Consider the following 21018-nt stretch of genomic DNA (forward strand, 5'->3'; position numbering starts at 1 on the left):
CAATATAGTTTCAAAAATATAAACTGCACAAATGAGTTGGGCCTGGTAGCTTACACCAGAAATCCTAGCACTTGGGAGGCTGAGACAGGAAAACTGCATGAATTTGAGAACAGCTTGACCCTGGCCTACAAGGTGAGACCCTATCTCAACAAAGCAAACTAACAATCAATTAAAACAAAAAATAAAATAAAATAAAATAATTAAAATAGTCCTTTCCCCACAACCCTTTTTATGTCTCCTTACTTGGGATATATAGGTAGTCACAAATACAGATGTAGACACATACATAAATTTCTTTCAATTCAATTCATAAATTTCTAAATACATTTTAGAAAGTATTCTAGGAAGGAGACTTTTTCCAGGTTCATAATTTATTGTAGAAATTGAGTATTACATGCTGAGTTCACATCAGCTTCTTCAGGCACAGGACTTAACAGGTGAGGTCACACATCTCTAAGTCCATTTCTGTTGCTTTCACCGCTGGAGATTTTTTTAGGCCTTAACTTGAAGGATAAGACCAACAAAGCAATGCTTCCAATGTGCCCAGGACACAATTCATTCTACCTGTGAGGGTATAAGAGTTGAAATATTTTTTAATATTAGTGAACTGGAATTGGCCATCACTTTCTGGACCAGCCATGACTTCAATCTCCGTTCGAATCACAAACTCCGAAGCCGATGTCCTTCAACAAACCCAGCAACTAGCATGGCTGAACCGGAAGACACCCCTCCCTGCATTCACGACAGGCTGCAGCTGAGATTTTTTTTTTTTTTTTTTAAGTAAGATTGTTCGTAGAATCAGAGAACCAAACTGTATTTCACGAGGAATTTGACCCAGAATGGTATGACCAGTCTTTTGTTACTTGGTGGGTTCTTCCCTCTTCCACCCTTCTCCACCCTTTTTCTTCCACTATTTCAACCTCCTAACCCTAGATAGGAGAATTAAGGACAGTGAGGAAAAGAAAGAGATCCCTGAATAAAGGCAGGGGTCGGCATGGAGGTGATGGACTGCTAGGCTGCTTCCTGCTGATTGGGGCATTAAGCTCCTTGGAACATGTTTGATCTTCACCATCAGGGTATCTAATTTCTTCCTGTTGTGTGTTTTTTCTTTGTGCACACTACTTAACAAACAGACCAACAACAACCATCAACACCCCATCTTTAAAGGCCCTAGCATTTATACACCCTCTGAAAAGTCCCCAGAATTCCAAACATTACACAATCCCAGAAATTATCTGCCGCGGGCAAAATCACACCCCTGCTAGAGCATGAGGCAGATCATAGTCGGCTGTTGTGGTATGACCAGTCTATTGTTACTTGGTGAAGCAGCCCCATGTCCCACATCTGAGATTAAAACAAAAACATATTCTTATAATATTTCTGTTTTTTTTTAAGAAACCAAATTCCAAAATTGTCACTACAGATGGGGCTGAGGAAGTGATGGGGAACTGAGTGGTACGAGATGGAGTGGCAGTGAGAGGAGAGGGGAGAGCGCCCAGCAGAGAGGCCAGCCCGAGAGCTGAAGAGGTTCAATACAGCAGGTAACCAGGGCAAAGGAAGCCTAGTGTGCTGGAAGGCCCAGGTTTGGTCCCCTGGAGTGACACATGTCAAGGGCACATGTAACCTCTGCATTTGGGACATGGTAGGAGGAAGGTCAGGGATTTAACGCTAGCATCAGCTATGCAACAAACTTGAGGCTAGCCTGGGGTATATGACACTGTTTCAAAACAGGGACTGGAGAGACAGATCAGCGGTTAAGAGCAGTGGCTACTCTTACAGAGGACTGGAGTTGTGTTCTCAGCACCCACACAATGGCTAACAACCAACTATGATCCCCAGTTCCAGGGGATTTGATGCCCTCTACTGACTTCCCTGAGTACTGCATGCGTGTGGTCCACAGACATACATGCAGACCAAACACACATAAACACATAAAACAAAGACAAATAAATGTTTTAAAATAAATGAACCAAAACCAACAAAAGTAACCAGCAGATGAACTTTGAGCGCAATTGGTGAAAATCCATGGAAGCCAAATAAGTGCTTACTCTGTGGCCCCGACATTCCCTCCAAGAGCAATGATAGTGACCATCCACCGAAGGATGTATCAGGAATCCTTTTGGCAGCCTTCTTCGCCATGCCCTCTTCCTCTAAAGTGGGAGAGTCCCCGAGCCACCAGCAGGGAAATAGGAGGACTCGCCAGGCATGGTGGCGCACGCCTTTAATCCCAGCACTCGGGGGGCAGAGGCAGGCGGATTTCTGGGTTCAAGGCCAGCCTGGTCTATAGAGTGAGTTCCAGGACAGCCAGGGATATACAGAGAAACCCTGTCTCAAAAAAATCAAAAGAAAAAAAGAAAAAAAAAAAAAAGGACTCTCTGGGTTCGTCATGGAACAGCACTCCATCACTCCATTTGGTATGGGTGACAGCTACGAGGGTTTATGTATTCAGGAAAAAAAAAAGTCAATGGGCTAGCCAGGCATGATGGCACACGCCTTTAGTCCTAGCATTTGGGAGGCAGAGGCAGGTAACTCTAGTTCAAGTTCCAGGACAGCTGGGGCTATACAGTGAGTCCCTGTCTCAAAAAACAACCAACCAAATCAACAACAACAACAAAACAGTGAGCTGAACATTTGGATGTGGCTTTTCTCCTCCTTAAGCTTCTTTTGAATTACTGTTTTTTACTTTTTATTTTTTAAAAAATTAAAAATCTGTGTACCCTTGGCTGTCCTAGAACTCACTCTGTAGACCAGGCTGGCCTCAAACTCAAAGATCCACCAGCCTCTGTCTCCTGAGTGATGGGATAAAGGTGTGTTCTACCACTGCTTGGCTGACTCTTAGATTTATCATCAGAAACGCCATCAACAAATGAAAAAAATACATACTTTTGTATTCACAAAATACTTTTGTGAATCAAAAGGACATTATTGCTGGGCATGGGGGCTCTCGGCCAGCTAAGTGACATGGTAAGACCCCGTAGTGAAAACAAAACCAAACAGAAGGACAACAGCAAGCTGGGTGTCAAACGCAGCGCTGTAATCTTGACATTCGGGGACCGGGGGAGGAGCAGCAGTAGTTGAAGGCCAGCCTCTGCTATACAGCATGTTTGAGGCTAGTCTGAGCTGCAGAAGACCCAGTCTCCAAATGAAACAGACAATAGCAAAACCACATTATCCCCAGGCATAGTTAGACACACATGGTTATACACGCATAGTTATACACGAATGGTTATACATGCATAGTTATACACGCATAATTATACACGTATAGTTATACACGCATAGTTATACAAGCATAGTTATACAAGCATGCAGTTCTAACACTCCAGAGCCTGAGGCTCCAGGAGAATATGAGTTCCAGAAAGTCTATACTTTATAAACAGATCAAAAAAAAAAAAAAAAAAAAAACCACCCAGGGCTGAAAACCATCCTACACACACACACACACACACACACTTTTATTCCAAAGTCTTACTATGTAGCCCTGACTGGCCTGGAATTCACTATATAGACCAGGCTGGCCCCTCAAACTCATAGATCTTCCAGCTTCTGCTTCCTGAGTACTGGGATTAAAGGTATTTACCATCACATCCAATCATGCATGAGTTCAAGCACTTGAGTGTGTGCCTGTGTTTAAAAGAAGGGTGTGAGATGGCTCAGCAAATAAAGGAGCCTGTTCCTGAAGACCTTTGCTCAGTAAATCCCTTGGATTCATATGGTGGAAGGTGAGAGGTGAGAATCTCTTCTCTCAGGTTGTTTCCACATAACAGTGGTGCCCATAAAATAAATCAAATGTAATAAAAAAAAAAATGTGAGGACAGCTAAGAGCCAGGTATCATGAGGGAAGCCTGTACTATGACCACTATAGAGGTGGAGGGAAAGGGATTATGAGTCAAAGGATAACCTGGACTACATATCAAGACTCTGGCTGGGCAGCGGTGGCGCACACCTTTGATCCCGGCACTCGGGAGGCAGAGGCAGGCAGACTTCTGAGTTCGAGGTCAGCCTGGTCTACAGAGTGAGTTCCAGGACAGCCAGGGTTATACAGAGAAACCCTGTCTCGAAAAAAGAGAGAGAGAGAGAGAGAGAGAGAGAGAGAGAGAGAGAGAGAGAGAGAGAGAGAGAGAGAGAGAGAGAAGAAAGAAAGAAAGAAAGAAAGAAAGAAAGAAAGAAAGAAAGAAAGAAAGAAAGAAAGAAAGAAAAGAGGGCTGGAGAGATGGCTCAATGGTTAAGAGCACTGACTGCTGTCCCAAAGGTCCTGAGTTCAAATCCCAGCAACCACATGGTGGCTCACAACCATCCATAATGAGATCTGACACCCTCTTCTGGTGTGCCTGAAGACAACTACAGTGTACTTATTTATAATAATAGATAAATCTTTTAAAAATTAATAAATAAAAAGAGACCCCAAAAAAAGACTCTGCCTTTCTTTTTTTTTTTAAAAAAAAAAAAGATTTATTTATTATTATATGTAAGTACACAGTAGCTGTCTTCAGACACTCCAGAAGAGGGCGTCAGATCTTGTTTCAGATGGTTATGAGCCACCATGTGGTTGCTGGGATTTGAACTCTGGACCTTCGGAAGAGCAGTCGGGTGCTCTTAGCCACTGAGCCATCTCACCAGCCCAACTCTGCCTTTCAACAATAACAATAGAATGAGAAAGAAACATTTGTAAATCATAAGAATTTGTATTCATAATATACAAAAACTACTCTATACATCTCACTAAAAAAGAAAAAGAAAAAGAAAAACCAAGTGTGGTGTCCCACGGGGAGGCAGAGGCAGAAGAATCCTCCTACCTACATAGAAAGTTGCAGGGCAGCCTGGGCTACATAAGAAAGAGAAAAACAAAATCTCTGATCTCAGAAACACACAAAGGACTGGAATAGATACTGTGTATGAGCCCAGCAAGCCAGGGGATGGTTGCACACTTGGGAGGCAGGAGAATCTCTGAGAGGCCAGCCTAGTCTATACAGCAAGCTCCAGGTTGGCCAGTGCTACACAAAGAAACCTTGTCTAGAACAAAAAATCATAGAAAACAAAATAAACAAACAACCCCCCCAAAAAAAAATCAGTAAGATGGCACTGTGCGTCCTCCTGTCTTTAATTCTTATTTTTTTATTTTAGGTGTTTATTTTATGTGTTGTGTGCTTTGTCTGCAGGTGTGTCTGGGCACCACATGAGTGCCTAGTGCTCTTGGGTTCCCTGGGTGCTGGGTATTGAACTTGGGTCCTTTGGAAGACCAGCCAGTGTTTTTAAGTACTGAGGCATCTCTCCAGCCTGTAGTCTTACTTTGTAAATCCCCAATTGCACACTAATGAGGGTTAGCCATGCTGAAGAAATCCAAGCCCTTGAACCCCACTTTGGAAGATGTGCAGTACACAGTCCCTTTGGAAGATTGCCTGGAGGCTCCTGAGAAAGATGTACCAATCCCATCCAAGGCAAATACCTGAGAGAAAAGAAAGCCTTCATCCTCCCCAAAACTGCTGCTCTGGTTTCCATCAAAATGCTGTTTGTATCTGGCCCAAAGTGAGCAACACCAATCCAGGCACTTATGGATAAACTGTAGCACATTCATAGCACAGAATATTATTCAGTCCCCAAAGGGTACAAATTATCAAATCCATGGAAAAAAATGAGCCCTGAAAATCTTTATGTTGAATTAAAGAAGCCCGATGGAAAAGGTCACATGTTGCGTGAGACCATTTACGTGAAATGCTCAGATTGGGCAAAGCCGCATCCACAGAAAGTAGATTAGTGGCTAGCAGGAGATGGGGCAAGGGGTAAGTTGGAGTGATTACTTAATGGACACAGGGTGTTTTTTAGACCAATAAAGTTTTGAAACCCGAGAGAAGGGAAGGTTGCACAACACTGAGTGCATGGAAGACGTGTAGCTGTGCACTTAAGATGGTGTGGTGTGTGAGTTTCACCTCAATTTAAAAACTTCAATTTAAACGGAGAACGGGAACTGCAGAACATGAGCATCACCTCCTGCTCCCTGGCAGCCCTGAGAACCGCTAGATGCCAGACTTTCTTCCTTTGCCCCCCTTTTGCCTCACTACATCTCGAGGTGGGGATTCTCTGGGCTCAGAGATGGGAAGCCATTGAACCCAGAGCACACAGCAACCAAGGGACAGTGGCAGGGCTTCCCAGCAGTCTGCAGCCCCTGGGGTTCTCCTCTCGCTCCCTAGCCTAGCCGCAAGCCCGCGGTGAGGTCAGGCATGGGGAACGTCTGTGCAACCGCAAGGCAGGGGTTAATGAGTGATGAGCTTGGAATGTGCTGGTTCTGAAAGGCCTCTTGTGGCTCCAGTTACAGCAGGAAGGGACTTCCAAAGTCACGTACACACACTCCACTGGAGACCTGGGCCCAACTCAGCTGCCACAGTGTGAGGAGAGGGTAGGGCAATATCTTTGCCACAGGAGGATGGATGTTGTCAGGGTGGACTCAAATTCTTCCATGTGCCACCACCATCTGTCTAGTCTAACACTGGTCAGCCAAAGGGTTCAAATACCAATCAGGTCCCCCAGCTTCTGTGTGTGTGTGTGTGTGTGTGTGTGAGCATGTGTGAGCATGTGTGAGCATGTGTGTGTGTGTGAGCATGTGTGTGTGTGTGTGTGTGTGTGTGAGCATGTGTGTGTGTGTGTGTGTGTGCATGCATGAGCATGTGTGTGTGTGTGTGTGCACATGTGCACATGTGTTCATGCTCTCGTGCTGGAGTGCAAGAGTGCACGTATAACACTCATAAGAAAATCATGGGACAATCACTAGGAATCAGTTCTCTTCTGACATCATATGCTCCAGGGACCAAACTCAGGTAGTCAGGCCTGTTGTAGCAAGCACTTTGACCTGCTGAGCCATCTCTGCAGCCTTGATTTGTTTTCTTGAGACAGTGTCATGTAGCCCAGGCTGGCCTTGACTGAGCTCATCTTGTAGCAGATGCTGAGCTTGACCATCTTCGGTCCTCCTGCCTTTATTTTCAGCACTCTGGGGTCACAGAGCTCACCGTCAGGCCTGTCTCTGTGACATTATTGTGTGTATCTCTCTAGCAATTTTCAGATGCAGTTGTCACTGTGCCCCCAGTTCACAAATGCGGAAACAGGAGGTCACAGTTGGGTGAATCATCCTGGATTCACAGTGGATGGTCAGCCCAACCAGAATTCAAACCCAGAACCCAGAGCATTCTGAGTGTACCGTGCATGTAGGCGTATTCTTTCTATGGATTCACTACCAAGACTCTTCTCCCCTCCTCCCCTAATCCCCAACACACATGCCTGCATTTCTCTTTCCTAGCTTAAGGAAAGAGCCCTAGAGCCCTAGAGGGGCTCTAGGCTGGTGATCTTTTGAGGATGCTTCAACAGCAAAGCTCTGTCACATCCGTGGTCTCCTTTGGTCCCATAGTAGCCCTGTGAGGTCAACAGTGAGGCCCACCCCAGACTCAGGAAGGAGACCTCCCCGGGTCACATGGACACAAAGTATAGTTCTATGATGAGATATACTGGCCTCCAGGCCTGAGTCCAAACAGCAGAACCCCAGCCTTTGTTCCCAATGAAGACAGCCCAGGCCTCTGCTTCCCTGAGGACAAGTTTCTTCAGTCTCCATTGAGATGGAAGAAATCAGAGAAAGAGTTTTGGGACCCATGCTCTCCCAGTCTGCCATTCTTCGTGTACGTACAATGTAAAGGCTTGAAGCTCATGGCCTGACTTGGTCACCAGACTCAGCCACTTACTCAGTGGCCTTGAGCAACTCATTTCAATACCTGTCAGCCTCAGTTTTTCCCATCTGAGAAGTGGGGGTTATGATGGCATTTACCTCCTCAGCACACCTGGTCAGGACCTCACCCGTATCAAGGCCTTTCACATACTTCCAAAGTGGGCTGGTGACACACATAGTACTGGAGGAGTGCCTCCAGTCAGACCTTCAGTCAAGAAGCCTTACTGACTGTGTCTCAGGACACCTATGTCCTTCTGTAGGCGCTCTCTGCCTGTAGAGGCCTGGATTAAAGCTTGTGATAGCTCCAGAGACGGTCTCAAACATGTAGCGCCTTCTATCTGTGGGTACACTAAATGCCACTTCACGTAGTATTCAAATATAACAACATTTCATAACCCTGGTTTGTCAATAACCTTTCAGTCTATCAAAAACCTTGACAACAGTTGAAACTGGGTGTGGAGGGGCACATTTGTAATGTCTGCCCTCCACTTGAGAAGTGAAAGCAGGTTATTCTAAGCTACATAAGGAGTTCAAGGCCAACCTGCACAACAAGAGACCCTATCTACAAAAGCCAGGTGTGATGGTGGCACAGTCCAACACTTGAGAGGTGACGGAAGGATCAGGAGTTCAAGGGCAGCCTCAACTAGATACCTGAGACCCTGTCTCAACCAACCTCCCTCCACAAACCACAAGCAAAGCAAACTCAACTAAAGAAACTTCTCACCCCACTTGAGAGGAGCGGTCTTAAGTCAGGACTGCAGACTTGGGTGACAGTTGGAATGATTCTCTCCAGGTAAATAATGATGATGATAATAATAACCCATATTTATAATTCACTTCCCAGCTTTCAGACACTCTCCCCGTTCTTCTTTCTAAGTCTTGGCGCGAGGCCAGGCGGCCACAGGATTTTGTTTCGCCCTGTGTTGGGAACCTTGGCTAGTCTGAACGGGGCGGGGCGCAGTTGCAAGCCCCAACTTCGGCAAGGTGCGTCAGGGGGAATCCTCGGTGCACCTGGGCGCGGCAAGGAAATTGCACCATGTATGGGCAGCTGCGTCAGAGGGGGGCGTGGCCGCCGCGGATGCTAGGGGACGCCAAGTCGGTCGCTTTCTGTCTGTAGAGGCGGCTTGCCACCCGAGCAGAGGGTCGTGAAGTTCCGAGCGGACCGGTCCACAGAGGTTCATCTGGAGAGGTGGGTCCCCTGCGAGGTGAAAGGCGCCGCTGAGACACGCCCCCACCCCCCGTGGTGCAAGTGGTTCAGCCCAAGAACTTTTCATTCATAAAAAAGACCAGACTCCGAGAGGCGCGAGTGAGTCAGAACCGCAGCCGCCAACGCGGACCCTACCGAACATCCAGCCCAGGGCATGTACCGAGACTACGGGGAACCGGGACCGAGCTCCGGGGCTGGCAGCCCGTACGGTCGCCCCGCGCAGCCCCCGCAAGCTCAGGCACAGACCGCCCAGCAGCAGGTGAGACTGGCCGAATCGTCGGGGGGGGGGGGACCTGAGTTTGGACAGCATCAGGGATGCTGGGATTAGTCTAGTTTGCTCCGGGATTTGGACTGGGGCCCCGAGCAGCATCTGACTCTGGTGGTCGCGACCGAGGATCCTGCACGTTCTGTGTGGTCGGGGAACCTATGTACCCGGTGGCCAAGGGGACGAGCGCAGCGGGAAGCGCGAATATCTGCGAATTCCCCTTCTCGCTCGCCCGTATCTCCCTAGCTGACTGTCTTTCTGCCCCTCCGTCTCCGTTACGGTCTTACATTTCCTCCTATCTGCCCCTAATACGCTGTCCCTCTAAATACCTGCCCCATCCCTGCCTGGACAGGATCAGAGGTGTTCTCCATCTCCAGTTAATAACTGGGACCTGGGGTCTGGGCACATAGAGACGGGGTCCATCAGAACTCAGCCGGGACAGAGAATTCTTAGCAGCCTGTCCGAGGCTGTCCGTGTGTTGCTCTGGTTGTCCGTGTCCCTTTATCCGGTCAAGTCCTCATCTCTTTGTGCGCAGTATAGAGCCCATGGGCCCCAGGCAGTGGTTCCGAGGGGTTCCTGGAGACCACGAAGTGTTGGGATGTGCGCGGGGTCACCTGCCCGGCCACACTCGCGCTCCACATTCTCGGCACCCGACGTCTCTCACTGCTGGATAGGGGCACTTGAGAGGTTGCAGGTGTCCATTTCCTGTCGAGGGGCCGCGAGCACGTGTCGCCAGGGGAGGGAAGGAGCTGCGTCCGTTTCGCCGAGTCACAGCGGGCCGAGTCACTGAGGCTGAGTCACCCTGGGTGCCCCTCCCTTCCTGGCCCCAAACGGCCCCTAAGGACCGACGACCTGGGAGCGAGAGATGCCCCTGGCAGTGCTTCTAGCCCAGAACGGGGGTCACTGAGATGCTGGGTCCCCCAGTATTGGGCTGGGGACATAGCTGTCCAGACTTGCCTAAGCATGTGAGGTGCTTCCTGGACTGGAGGGGCCCCACATCCTTAGCTCACAGAGCTTGAACCCAGTTTTCTCTCCCAGAACGCTGAGCCCCCACCCCCACCGACACTCAATCCCAACACATGCCTCAGATTTCTGCAAGAAAAGGAAGGAAAGGATGCCAGACCCCTTATAGGAGGCTTTTACTCTCTTCACTTTATTTCATGGACTTAAAAAACCCCATCAATTTTGAACTTTCAAGTTTTTAAGTCGACAGCTAGGCATGCATTTAATCCCAGCATTCAGGAGGCAGAGGCAGGCAGATCTCTGGGAGTTTGAAGCCAATTTGGTCTACAAAGTGACTTCCAGGTCAGCTAGAGCTACATAATAGAGATCCTGTCTCAAAACTTAAAAAATAAAAAACAAAAACAAAAGCCGATTAAAACTCTGATTTCTGAGCTATGAGAGCTGGCTTCTCAACAGCAATGGAACGTTGAATGATGTTAATAACAGGGAAACTGAGACTAAATAACATGCCCCAGTCTCAAAGCCCATCAATGGCCAAGCTCCAAGCTGATGCTGGACTCCCAAGCTCTGGTGCTACATGTCTATAGTCTTGGTGCCTGGGAGGTAGAGGCAGAGGAATCGTGAGTTTAGGTCTAGCCTGAGCTATGTGAGATCCTGCCCACCCCACCCCCGGCCCCCAAACAACAAATTCTCATCCTGATTCTCAGAATTGCCTTGGGAGCTAGAAGCTGAAAGTATGCCCATCTGTGAGGACTGGGTCTCAAATCTTAGTTTCTACTTACTAGCTGTGGGTCTATGGGCAACTGCTCTCCTGTCTGAAAACAGGATTATGGCAGCTGTGTGAGTCACTATTTGTTAAATAGTTGGAACAGTGTTACGCAGTCCATACTTGATTTAAAACAAAAAACCAAACTATCTCTGGTGGGGAAACAGACAGACGAAGAGAGACATTTTGTGACCTGCCCAAAATCACACAGCTCCTGAACAAGTAAGTTTCTGGTTGCCAAATGTTGCTCCTTGTGGTCTCCCAAAACTGGTATCTACACTGAGGTGAAGGGAGACAGAAGTCCAGCCTCTGTCCCCGGGAAGCCCCTCAGTCCACACAGACCTTATCATTTCCCTTCTTATCTCTCAGAAGTTCCACCTTGTGCCAAGCATCGACAGCAGCAGCCAGGAACTGCACTGGATGGTGCAGCCTCATTTCCTGGGACCCACTGGCTATCCCCGACCTCTGGCCTATCCCCAGTACAGTCCCCCTCAGCCCCGGCCAGGAGTCATACGAGCCCTAGGGCCACCTCCGGGGGTGCGTCGCAGGCCCTGCGAGCAGGTAAGAAACAGCGATGTTTCACTTTCCATAGCCCGTAGGGGTCCTACTAGACAGGGACAGGATCTTGCTACGAGGGAATTTCTATTCAGCATTGAAGTTCCTGAGAGGCCAAGAAGGAGGTAAAAGGTCACCTTTGAGTCAAGGAAGGCTTCCTGGAGAAGGCTACACGTTAACCTAAACCACGGATAGGATTTGCGTATGGAAGCTGAAAAGAATCTTCTGGGAGGAGGGTTGGAGGCACAGAATTGAGGTGAAGGGGACAGAGTGTTAAGTGAGCATGTCTCCACTGTCTGACGTGCACAGGGTGGAAGGAAGCCTGATGCTGGCTTTGTACCTCGGGGTGACTCTTCTTTTCAACAGTCACGGAATCTCAGCCTATTTCTTTTAATTATCACAAAAAGTGAGTGGGCAGTGGTGGCTCACACCTTAAATTTCAGCACTGGGGAGGCAGAGGCAGGTGGATCTCTGGGTTCAAGGCCAGCCTGGTTTACAGAGTGAGTTCCAGGACAGCCAAGGCTACAGAGAAACCCTGTCTCAAGAAAGGGAAAAAAAAAGTGAATGGGAAATGTATTTCAATTTTTCCATCTTCCATCAGAGGAAGTGAAGCATAGAGGGGTACTCACTTGTCCAGATTCATACAAATGTGAGTAATGAGACAGGACTGGTCCTGGCCTGAGGTCTACTCAACTCCCAAAGTCAGAGCTTAATGAGCCACTGTCTCAATGGGAGCTCACAGAAGGCTGCAGAGGGAGTGAGCTGAGAACTTTTGCCTCCCTGAATGCCTTTCTAAAATAAAGAAGGGTGTGTTTTGGTTGGTTTGTAGAGGTGGGGTCTTGAGAGCCTCCTGCCTTCCCAAGTGCTAGGAGTATAGGTGTATGCTAGATACCCGACAGGGATGACGGATCTTTTAGGCCATAGCACTTTCTTTCCTCTCCCTGAAGTACTGAGACTGAGTCTAGTGCAGGGAGGCCTCCATACTAAAAAGCTGGGTGTACCCGTAATCCCAGAACTCGGAAAATCAAGACAGGAGGAGCCATTCAAGTCACGCTCAGAAACATGGAGAGTTTAAGGTCAGCCTGGGATATATAAACCCTATCTCCGATAACCAAACAACAATCAAAGCAAACCTGACTTAAGTGTTAAGTAGGAAAGAATATGCTGTAAGTCATCAGCCTGGCTGGGGGACTGACCGCCTCTGAGGGACTGAAGAACCTGCTTCAAGCCCGGAGCCCTGCACTCAACCCCTAGTGGATGCACACACAGATCCTTGCCATGATGGCTCGAAGAGGGATGGCAAGACCCTGGGAGATATGTGAGATTGGCCAGAGAAGAGCCAGCAACAGGCTTCCCAGCAAGGGAACAGCTTACCTCTGTGATCAGCTGGGGCGTGAGCAAGAGGCAAGCCCAGGGTGAATCCTTCCTTTAGCCCTGTCCTGAGGAGACACCTTTTGACCACGGGTACTAGTGGGTTGGAGCTGTGAGCTGTGGGTAGGTGGCTTCCCCTCGGTGTGCTCTGGAACTTGAACAAATCACTCATCCTTCCTGAGCTTCCTCACATGTGAGTGTGCAGAGATCTGGATGGGTGACTCAGCAGCGGCTCTGGCTGCTCCTTAGAGGATCCGGGTTCCAATCTCAGCACCCACGTGGCAACTCACTGTCCACAACGTCCCCCAAAGGTTCTGATGCCCTCTTCTGGCCTCCACCAGCACTGAATGCACAAGGTGCTCATACAAACACACAGGCAAAATACTCAGAGGTAAATTTGTTCTTTTTTTTCTTTTGAGACAGGGTTTCTCTGTATAGCCCTGGCTGTCCTAGAACTCACTCTACAGACCAGGCTGGCCTCAAACTCACAGAGGCATCTGCCTGCCTCCCAAGTGTTGGGACCAAAGATGTATGCCATCACTATAAGCCTTTTTTTTTTTTGTAAATTTTATTTATGAATGAGTGCTTCCATGTATACCTTCATGCCAGGAGAGGGCATCAGATCCTATTATAGGTGGTTGTGAGCCACCGTGTGTGGCTGGGATTTGAACTCAGGACCTCTGAAAGAGGAGCTCTTAACTGCTAAAACATCTCTCTAGCCCCAGTCTACATATTTTAAATCTTTTTTTAAGATTGATTTATTTATTATACATAAGTACATTGTAGCTGTCTTCAGACACTCCAGAAGAGGGCGTCAGATCTTGTTATGGATGATTGTGAGCCACCATGTGGTTGCTGGGATTTGAACTCAGGACCTTTGGAAGAGTAGTCAATGCTCTTACCCGCTGAGCCATCTCACCAGCCCCTTTTTTAATCTTTAAAAAAAAAAGGGGGGGGGCCTGGAGAGATGGCTCAGCCGTTAAGAGCACTGAATGCTTTTCCAGAGGTCCTGAGTTCAATTCCCAACAACCACATGGTAGCTCACAACCATCTGTAATGGGATCCAATGCCCTCTTCTGGTGTATCTGAAGACAGCAAGGGTCTACTCACATATGTTAAATAAATAAATAAAAATTTAAAAGCCAGGTGGTGTTGGTTCAGACAGCAGATCTCTGTTTAAGGCCAGCCTGGTCTGATCTACAAACCAAGTTCCAGGACAGCCAGGGCTACACAGAGAAACCCTCTAAAAAACCAATCTATGTAGGGGGTGCTGGTGAAATGGCTCCGTGGGTAAAGGTACTTGCTGCGAAATTAATGACCTGAGTTCAATCCTTGAAATCCACACAGTAGAAGGAGAGAACCAACCTCCAAGGGTGCTATGACACACACACACACACACACACACACACACACACACACACACACACACACACGACTATATATATGAATATATGACTCTAGCCAGGCATAGTGTGGCACATGCCTTTAATCACAGTACTTGGGAGGCAGAGGCAGGTGAAGTTTGAGGCCAGCCTACAGAGTGAATTCCATGACAGCTAGAACTATGAAGATGAACCCTGTCTTTAAAAACAACAGCAACATAAAGAATCTATGTAGGGAAGCTGGAAGGGATGCTGATACAGTCTGCAATCCTATTACTCTAGAGGTGGAAGCCAAAGAATCAGGGGTTTCAGGCCGGTCTTGCCTATACACTGAGCTAAAGGCCAGCCTGGGACACATGAGACTTTGTCTCTTTTAAAAAGACAAAACAAGGGGGTTGGTTAGATGGCTCAGTGGGTAAGAGCACCCAACTGCTCTTCTGCAGGTCCGAAGTTCAAATCCCAGCAACCACATGGTGGCTCACAACCATCTGTAACGAAATCTGAGTCCCTCTTCTGGAGTGTCTGAAAACAACTACAGTGTACTTACATATAATAAAAATAAATAAATCTTAAAAAAAAAAAAAAAAGACAAAACAAGCCAGATGAGGTCTGTGAGTTCCAGGCCAGCCTGGTCTATAAATCAAGTTCAAGGCCAGGCAGGGCTACTCAGAGATTCTGTCTAAAATACAAAGAAACAAAACTACAAAAAGCAGAAAAAGGAATCTACGAAAGGGCTGGTGAAGGGGTGTAACTCAGTGGTAGAGCATTTGCCGAGCTAGCATGTACCAAGCCATGGGTTTGATCCCTAGCACTAAGCAAAAGAAAAGTCCTACAAAGGGCTTTGTTGGCATAGTAGATTGATTCCCAGTAGCTTTTGGCACTCAAGAGCACCTTCTACAATTCACAGCTCCTGGGGGAAGAAATCCCATCTTCCACAGATGAGGAGGCTGAGAGTCCTGTGAAAAGAGATAATCATGTCTCATACACTCAGGAGAGAAGGCTACTTCTGCCTGAGAAATGAAAAGGCTTCCTGGGGTCCCAACATCTTAGTCCAGTCCTAAGATGCGGAAGGGAGGAAGATCAAAGTTTACAGAGAGGGAAAGCATTTCAGGAAAGAAACCAGCAGTAAAGCTAGGTGTGTGTGAGCTGGAAATGTCACCAATGAGATGACAAGCGTCCGGTACAGAGAAGCAACTGTGGAGTGTTGGGTGGTGGCACCTAGACTACAGACTGAAGGAAAGCTGGATGACCAGCTCAGGGCAGCTGGTGGCTCAGAGTCAGCCTCATTGTCTCCCTTCTTCTATCCCAACCTAGATCAGCCCAGAGGAGGAAGAGCGCCGCAGGGTGAGACGCGAGCGGAACAAGCTAGCAGCTGCTAAGTGCAGAAACCGAAGAAAGGAGCTGACAGACTTCCTGCAGGCGGTGAGCATCATCCCCAGGCCCGGACCCACAGAGCCCCAAGAGGGGTCTCGGCTCCCAAGAACACAAAAGACCCAAAATTACTCCTCAGGACTCTGTCATCCTCCCTGCCTGTGGGGAAGTCCTGGAAAAAGGATAAGGGAAAGTGGCTTAAATATTGTTTGTCGGGCTTCGAGGCAGAGTCGAAGATGGTAGGCAGCAATTCTCCTAAGATGCCCCCGTCTGATGGGAGTCATGGCCATTTTCTCCCAGAGGCTCACGGGAGGGAGTTGCAGTCCAGACTTGTTGGGGATGACAGGCACAGTCCCTACTCCAGCCTGAGGCTTGGGGATCTTTAGCCTTCATTTTCCTATCTTTCTGCTAATCCTGTAAAGGAGACCGACAAATTGGAGGATGAGAAATCGGGGCTGCAGCGAGAGATTGAAGAGCTGCAGAAGCAGAAGGAACGCCTTGAGCTGGTGCTGGAAGCCCATCGCCCCATCTGCAAAATCCCAGAAGGAGACAAGAAGGACCCAGGTGGTTCTGGCAGCACCAGCGGTGCTAGCAGCCCACCAGCCCCCGGCCGCCCAGTGCCTTGCATCTCCCTTTCTCCAGGACCCGTACTTGAACCGGAAGCACTGCATACCCCCACGCTCATGACCACACCCTCTCTGACTCCTTTTACTCCGAGTCTGGTTTTCACCTATCCTAGCACACCAGAACCTTGCTCCTCCGCTCACCGAAAGAGTAGCAGCAGCAGTGGCGACCCCTCCTCCGACCCCCTGGGCTCTCCTACACTCCTGGCTTTGTGAGGCACCCAGCCACATCCCTTGCTGGTGCTACTCCAAGCCATCCCCTTTCTCCCATTGATCCAGCAGGCCTGGACCATACCCTTGCCCCAAACCAGCAGATCTTTTATCTCTTCCGACTAGAACAAACACATTATGCTTTGATGTAGAGCCAGCTTGGAGGGGATCCCCAAAGCTGCTCACTGTTTTTCTAGAGCTGGCCTATCATAATTTGCACAAAATTAGAGGAAAATATGTTCCCTCTGCCAGAGAACGCCTGGCAGCCCAGACTTTGTAGATCCCCAGGGGTCCTTTGACACCCTTACCCCTTGCAGACCACTTTCCCACACCACGTCACTTTCTTCATGTTATCCAGCCTACTCTACACCTAGACAGAAGGTGCCCTTTGACTAGCCTAGAACACTAACTCACACAGCATCAACAGCCAGCAGCACCGGACATCCTGCAGGCTCCTCCTGAATGGCACAACGCAGGAGGCGCCAGGGGCTTCTGTGAGGAGCGGAGCTGCACTCCCTAGCTCTGAGAAGCGCTTAGCTTCAGGGTATCCGAGCCTCCACCGCAAGGGCAGCTGCTATTTATTTTCCTAAAGAGACTATTTTTATACAAACCTTCCAAAATGGAATAAAAGGCTTGAAGCTCTAGTCTGGGTTGTCATGTTGGATCCAGAGGCTAAAGGAGACCATTTGGAACAGGAGTTCCAGGTTCCAGTCTCAGCATTGACCTTGAAGAAACTACCATATGTTTTTGGACTTCCATATTCTCACCTGAAGAATGGGGCGACCCTCTGCTCTTCCTTGTCTCCTATACTGAGAGACTAAGAATGCTCTGGAGTGCAAGCAAAGAAGATTATCAATTATTTTCCCCATGGGAACCCACACTGCTCCTGTCTTAAGGACTGGGGGGGGGGCAGGGAAGGCCGGTGGTATATCCTTCCACCATCCATGCAGGCGGTTCAGTGGGCTTTAGGCCCCCAACACCTGCTTCCTGTCCCATTGTTTTAGACAGGAAGGAGCCTGGAAGGGAGCTGGAGCCACTACAGCGGCCGGATTTCAGCCTGTCTTGGCGCCCATCGGGGGAGTTAGTGGTCTACCACCGTCTCAAATCCCACCCCAATCCCAGGTAATAGGGAGTCAGCCCTAGCTCTGCAGTTCCTCCGGATGAGAACTGCACTGCATCTCTGGGTTTACGCCCTCTTCCCAACCCCGGCGAGTTCTAGACACAAGCTGGCCAGGCTTCGGGCTCTGCTTCCTTCCCAGTTTATTAGTCCCCACCCAACCACACAGCAAGTCCCTCCACTTCAGCCTCCATTTCCCCTGCTGCTCTGCCAGCAAGAGCAAGGAGCCCTCCTCAGTGCCAGGGCTTTTCCAGTCCATTCCAGCGCCCTGGTGCTCAGCCGAAGCTACGACCAGGTCTGGAGGTCCACAGCATTCCCCGAGCTCAGGGAGCAATCCAGGCAGGCATTGGCGTGGAAAATGCGGCGCCCTCAGTCATCAGGGGAGCAGGCTAGGGGCAACTGATCCGGGCTGCCCACACTGCCAGTGCTGGAACTTCCATCGCCTAGGTCGCGGGGCCCGCACGGTGGCAGGGCGAGCTCGGGTGTGGGCCCAGCACCTGAGCCCACTGCGCCGCCGGGGCCACCGCGGGGGCCCCACTCTTCGCCCAGTGCTAAGCAAAGCTCCTTAAGGGCCAGATTTTCCCGCAGCAGCTCCTCCTGGCGGCCTTCCAGCTCCGCTAGCTTCTGCCAACAGCCACCCAGGTCCTCGCGCACCGCCCGGGATGCTTGGGTCCCAAAGAGCTGCCACTGGCGCGCCGCACGCCGTCCTCGTTGGCGCTCCGAGTCCAGAAAGCAGCAGAGGTCGCGCAGCTCCCGGTTCTCCGCCTGCAGGCGCCGGTTGAGCTGTTTGAGCTCACGGATCTCGCCCAGGTGACCCTGCAGCTGCCGATTCACCTCCTGCATCAGGCGGCCGCGCTGCACTAGCGCTGCCAGGCGCGCCGCCTCCTCCCGCCGCAGGCGCCGCACCAGCTCCTCCTTACCCAGCGCCGCCATCTCCTCGTCCGTCAGCTCCTCCAGGCCGCCTGCTTCGGCCTCCATAGTTGATCAGGCAGCTGCAGCATCGCCCGCCCACGGCCGAGGCTCTGGAGCCCCTCCTCGGGCCGGTTGCCTCTCAGGCTCCGACCCGGGCTCTGGCTCCGAGGACCGTAGGCAGTGGAAGAGGCAGCGTAGGCTGCAGCAGCTACCCTGGGGTGGGCACGAGGCAGGGCGCGCGCCGGGGCGGGGCCTCGTGATGTTGCCCAAGAACAGCCAATCCAGAAAGTCTCCCAGGAAGGGGCGGAGCCTAAGCCTGTAGCTCTCTTTTCTCGCCCACTCCGGACCTGGGTGTCACGACCCTCAAACAGTAGAGACCTTCTCTCTCCTTTCCTTCTATGGTCATCTCAGCGGGACTTGAAGGCGTTACAGGACTCCATGTTCCAAAATCCCTCGAGCACTTTTTGAGAAATGATATTCAGGTGTCTGCCTTTGACTCCTTCCCACTCCGCAACAGAAGCTAAACAGATGGCTTACCAGGCTCTTCTTCCTTTCCGAGAACTATGAAGCATCACTCCCTCGCAGCTACTCCGAATCTAGAGTCAAAGGTCCTGGCCCATTCCCAACCCTCCCTCCCTTCCTCCCAGGGACCGTTTCCTGCCTGCAGGATGGGCCATCCAAAGGATTTGTTTGTTTAATAAACCTTTGTTGTGTGAAAGGTCCGTGTAGAAATACGCTTAACAATAATCCTGTACTTGATCAAAAAGGTCAAAATCTGACAGAAGAAGCCAAGGCTACACAGAGAAACCCTGTCTTGCAGAGAGAGAGAGCGAGAGCGAGAGAGCGAGAGAGAGAGAGAGAGAGAGAGAGAGAATCTTTTGGGGAAGAGAGAGAGGGCAGGCACAGAAGCTCACGTTGAGCATATGGCTCAATGACAACGCACTTACCTAGCATGTGGAAGGCCCTGGTTTATTCTTGGACCATAAAAAAAGGATGTGATACAGAAGTAGTCTCTGAGATCCCCAAAATATTTCCCAAAGAGGAAATACCTGAGGGGCCATTAAAGATGCATAAGATGCCAGCAGGGAGTTCCAGGACAGATAGGACTATGTAGAGAGACCCTGTCATCAAAACACAAAATACAAGACTGCCAAGAGAGAAAGAGTATGTGAAAGAAGCAAGAAGTGTGGGAAGAGTCACTGCTGCCCTGGAGAGTCTAGCTCCTTTAGGATTAAGCGAGGCTAGTTCTGAGAGTCTGGTAAGCGTGGGTATATGGGAAGTGGTAAGATGAGGAGGCTTTGAAGAGCAGGGTATATTGGTGGCTCCTATCCTGCAATCCCAGTGCTTGAGAGGTTGAAGTTGGAAAGGGAAGTAGACTTCAATGGCGGATAGATGTCGAGTTCTTAAGGACCTGCAGTTCTGGGCTAGAGGCTTGACAAAGGCCAGGTAGAATTTTAAAGAGGGAAATAACATTTCAAAATGTTTTGAGACAGGGTATGTAATCCTGGAGAGCCTGAAAGTAGACCAGGTTGGCCTCCAATTCACGGAGATTCTCTGGCCTCTGTGTAGGAATTACAAGCATGAACCACCACAGTCAAGAAAATATACATTTTAAAAAGACTTTTCTGAAGCCAGTTGTGTTGGTATTTGCCAGTAATCCCAGCACTTGGAAGGGAGCTGCAGGAGCCTCAGGAATTCAAGGTCATCCTCCCCACAGCAAATTCAAGACCTGATCTGTAGGAGACTTTGTCCCCAACTCTGTCCCCGCCAAAGAAGTCTCCACGTGTGCTGTGTGGGGTGGATTCTGGTGGCAGAGTGCACTGTAGATGAATAACACTGTGTCAGTGAACAGAGAGCTGTGCAGAACTAGGCTGGCACTGAGTCAGTGGGGCGGGGAGTAAGCCGCAGAGAGAGGCACTCAGCAGGCACATCAACAGCTCTGAATGCCTGAAGAGAGAAATTTGGGAGATAGCCCAGGTTTCTAGAACGAGATGGGTGCTGAGGCTGCCACGGAGATAAGAGTACAGGGAAACAGACTGGAGCTGAGAGGGATCTGTCTAGAAACCCTAAAATGTGCTCCGCCTAGGGACCAGAAGTGGAGTGGGAGACCTGGTCTTATAAACCAGGACCTCCTCCAGGACCTCCTCCCCCTGTCTCTAGGTAGCAACCCGCAAGTGCACTGAGATGAACTGGCTTTTGTAGAACTCATTTTCCCCCATTTTTCGAGACAGGATTTCTCTGTGTAGCCCTGGCTGTCCTGAAACTCACTCTGTAGACCAGGCTAACCTCCAATTCAGATATCTGCCTGCCTTCCAAGTGCTGGGATTAAAGGTTATACAGGGTTAATTTTATTAGTAATTATAGCCAGTAAGCTATATTTATGTATTATACAACAGTGCATACATATGTAGAGATCAGGTGATAAGGACTAGGTATACTGGTGGTTCCTATCCTGTAATCTCAATGCTTGGGAGGTTGAAGATCAAAGACTGCTGCCAATTTAGACTAGCCTGGACTACAAAGTAAGACCTTGTCTTAACAAACAAACAAAACAAAACCTGGAGCTGG

General features: G+C 49.4%; 2 protein-coding genes and 1 pseudogene across 3 annotated transcripts; 1 reads left to right on the top strand and 2 right to left on the bottom strand.

Moving 5' to 3' along the window:
- Positions 1 to 353: 353 nt before the first annotated feature.
- On the bottom strand, positions 354 to 640 carry Gm31070 (annotated as a pseudogene).
- An 8176-nt stretch (positions 641 to 8816) lies between these two features.
- Positions 8817 to 17057, top strand: Fosl1 (fos-like antigen 1). Its single transcript, NM_010235.2, has 4 exons — positions 8817 to 9174; positions 11279 to 11470; positions 15532 to 15639; positions 16011 to 17057. Exons 1-4 carry the CDS (start codon positions 9070 to 9072, stop codon positions 16425 to 16427), a joined length of 822 nt encoding a protein of 273 aa, NP_034365.1. The 5' UTR covers positions 8817 to 9069; the 3' UTR covers positions 16428 to 17057.
- Positions 14282 to 18682, bottom strand: Ccdc85b (coiled-coil domain containing 85B). Of its 2 annotated transcripts, NM_001243307.1 has the most exons (2): positions 18459 to 18682; positions 14282 to 18303 (listed from the first exon to the last, which is right to left on the bottom strand). In NM_001243307.1, the coding sequence occupies exons 1-2, from the start codon at positions 18514 to 18516 to the stop codon at positions 18104 to 18106; spliced, it is 258 nt and encodes an 85-aa protein (NP_001230236.1). In that variant the 5' UTR covers positions 18517 to 18682; the 3' UTR covers positions 14282 to 18103. The 2 variants fall into 2 exon arrangements, with proteins under 2 accessions (NP_001230236.1, NP_941018.1); NM_198616.4 differs by having other exon boundaries at positions 14282 to 18682.
- Positions 18683 to 21018: the final 2336 nt, after the last annotated feature.

This window comes from Mus musculus, chromosome 19 (genome assembly GCF_000001635.26).
Source record: "Mus musculus strain C57BL/6J chromosome 19, GRCm38.p6 C57BL/6J".
Taxonomy (NCBI): domain Eukaryota; kingdom Metazoa; phylum Chordata; class Mammalia; order Rodentia; family Muridae; genus Mus; species Mus musculus.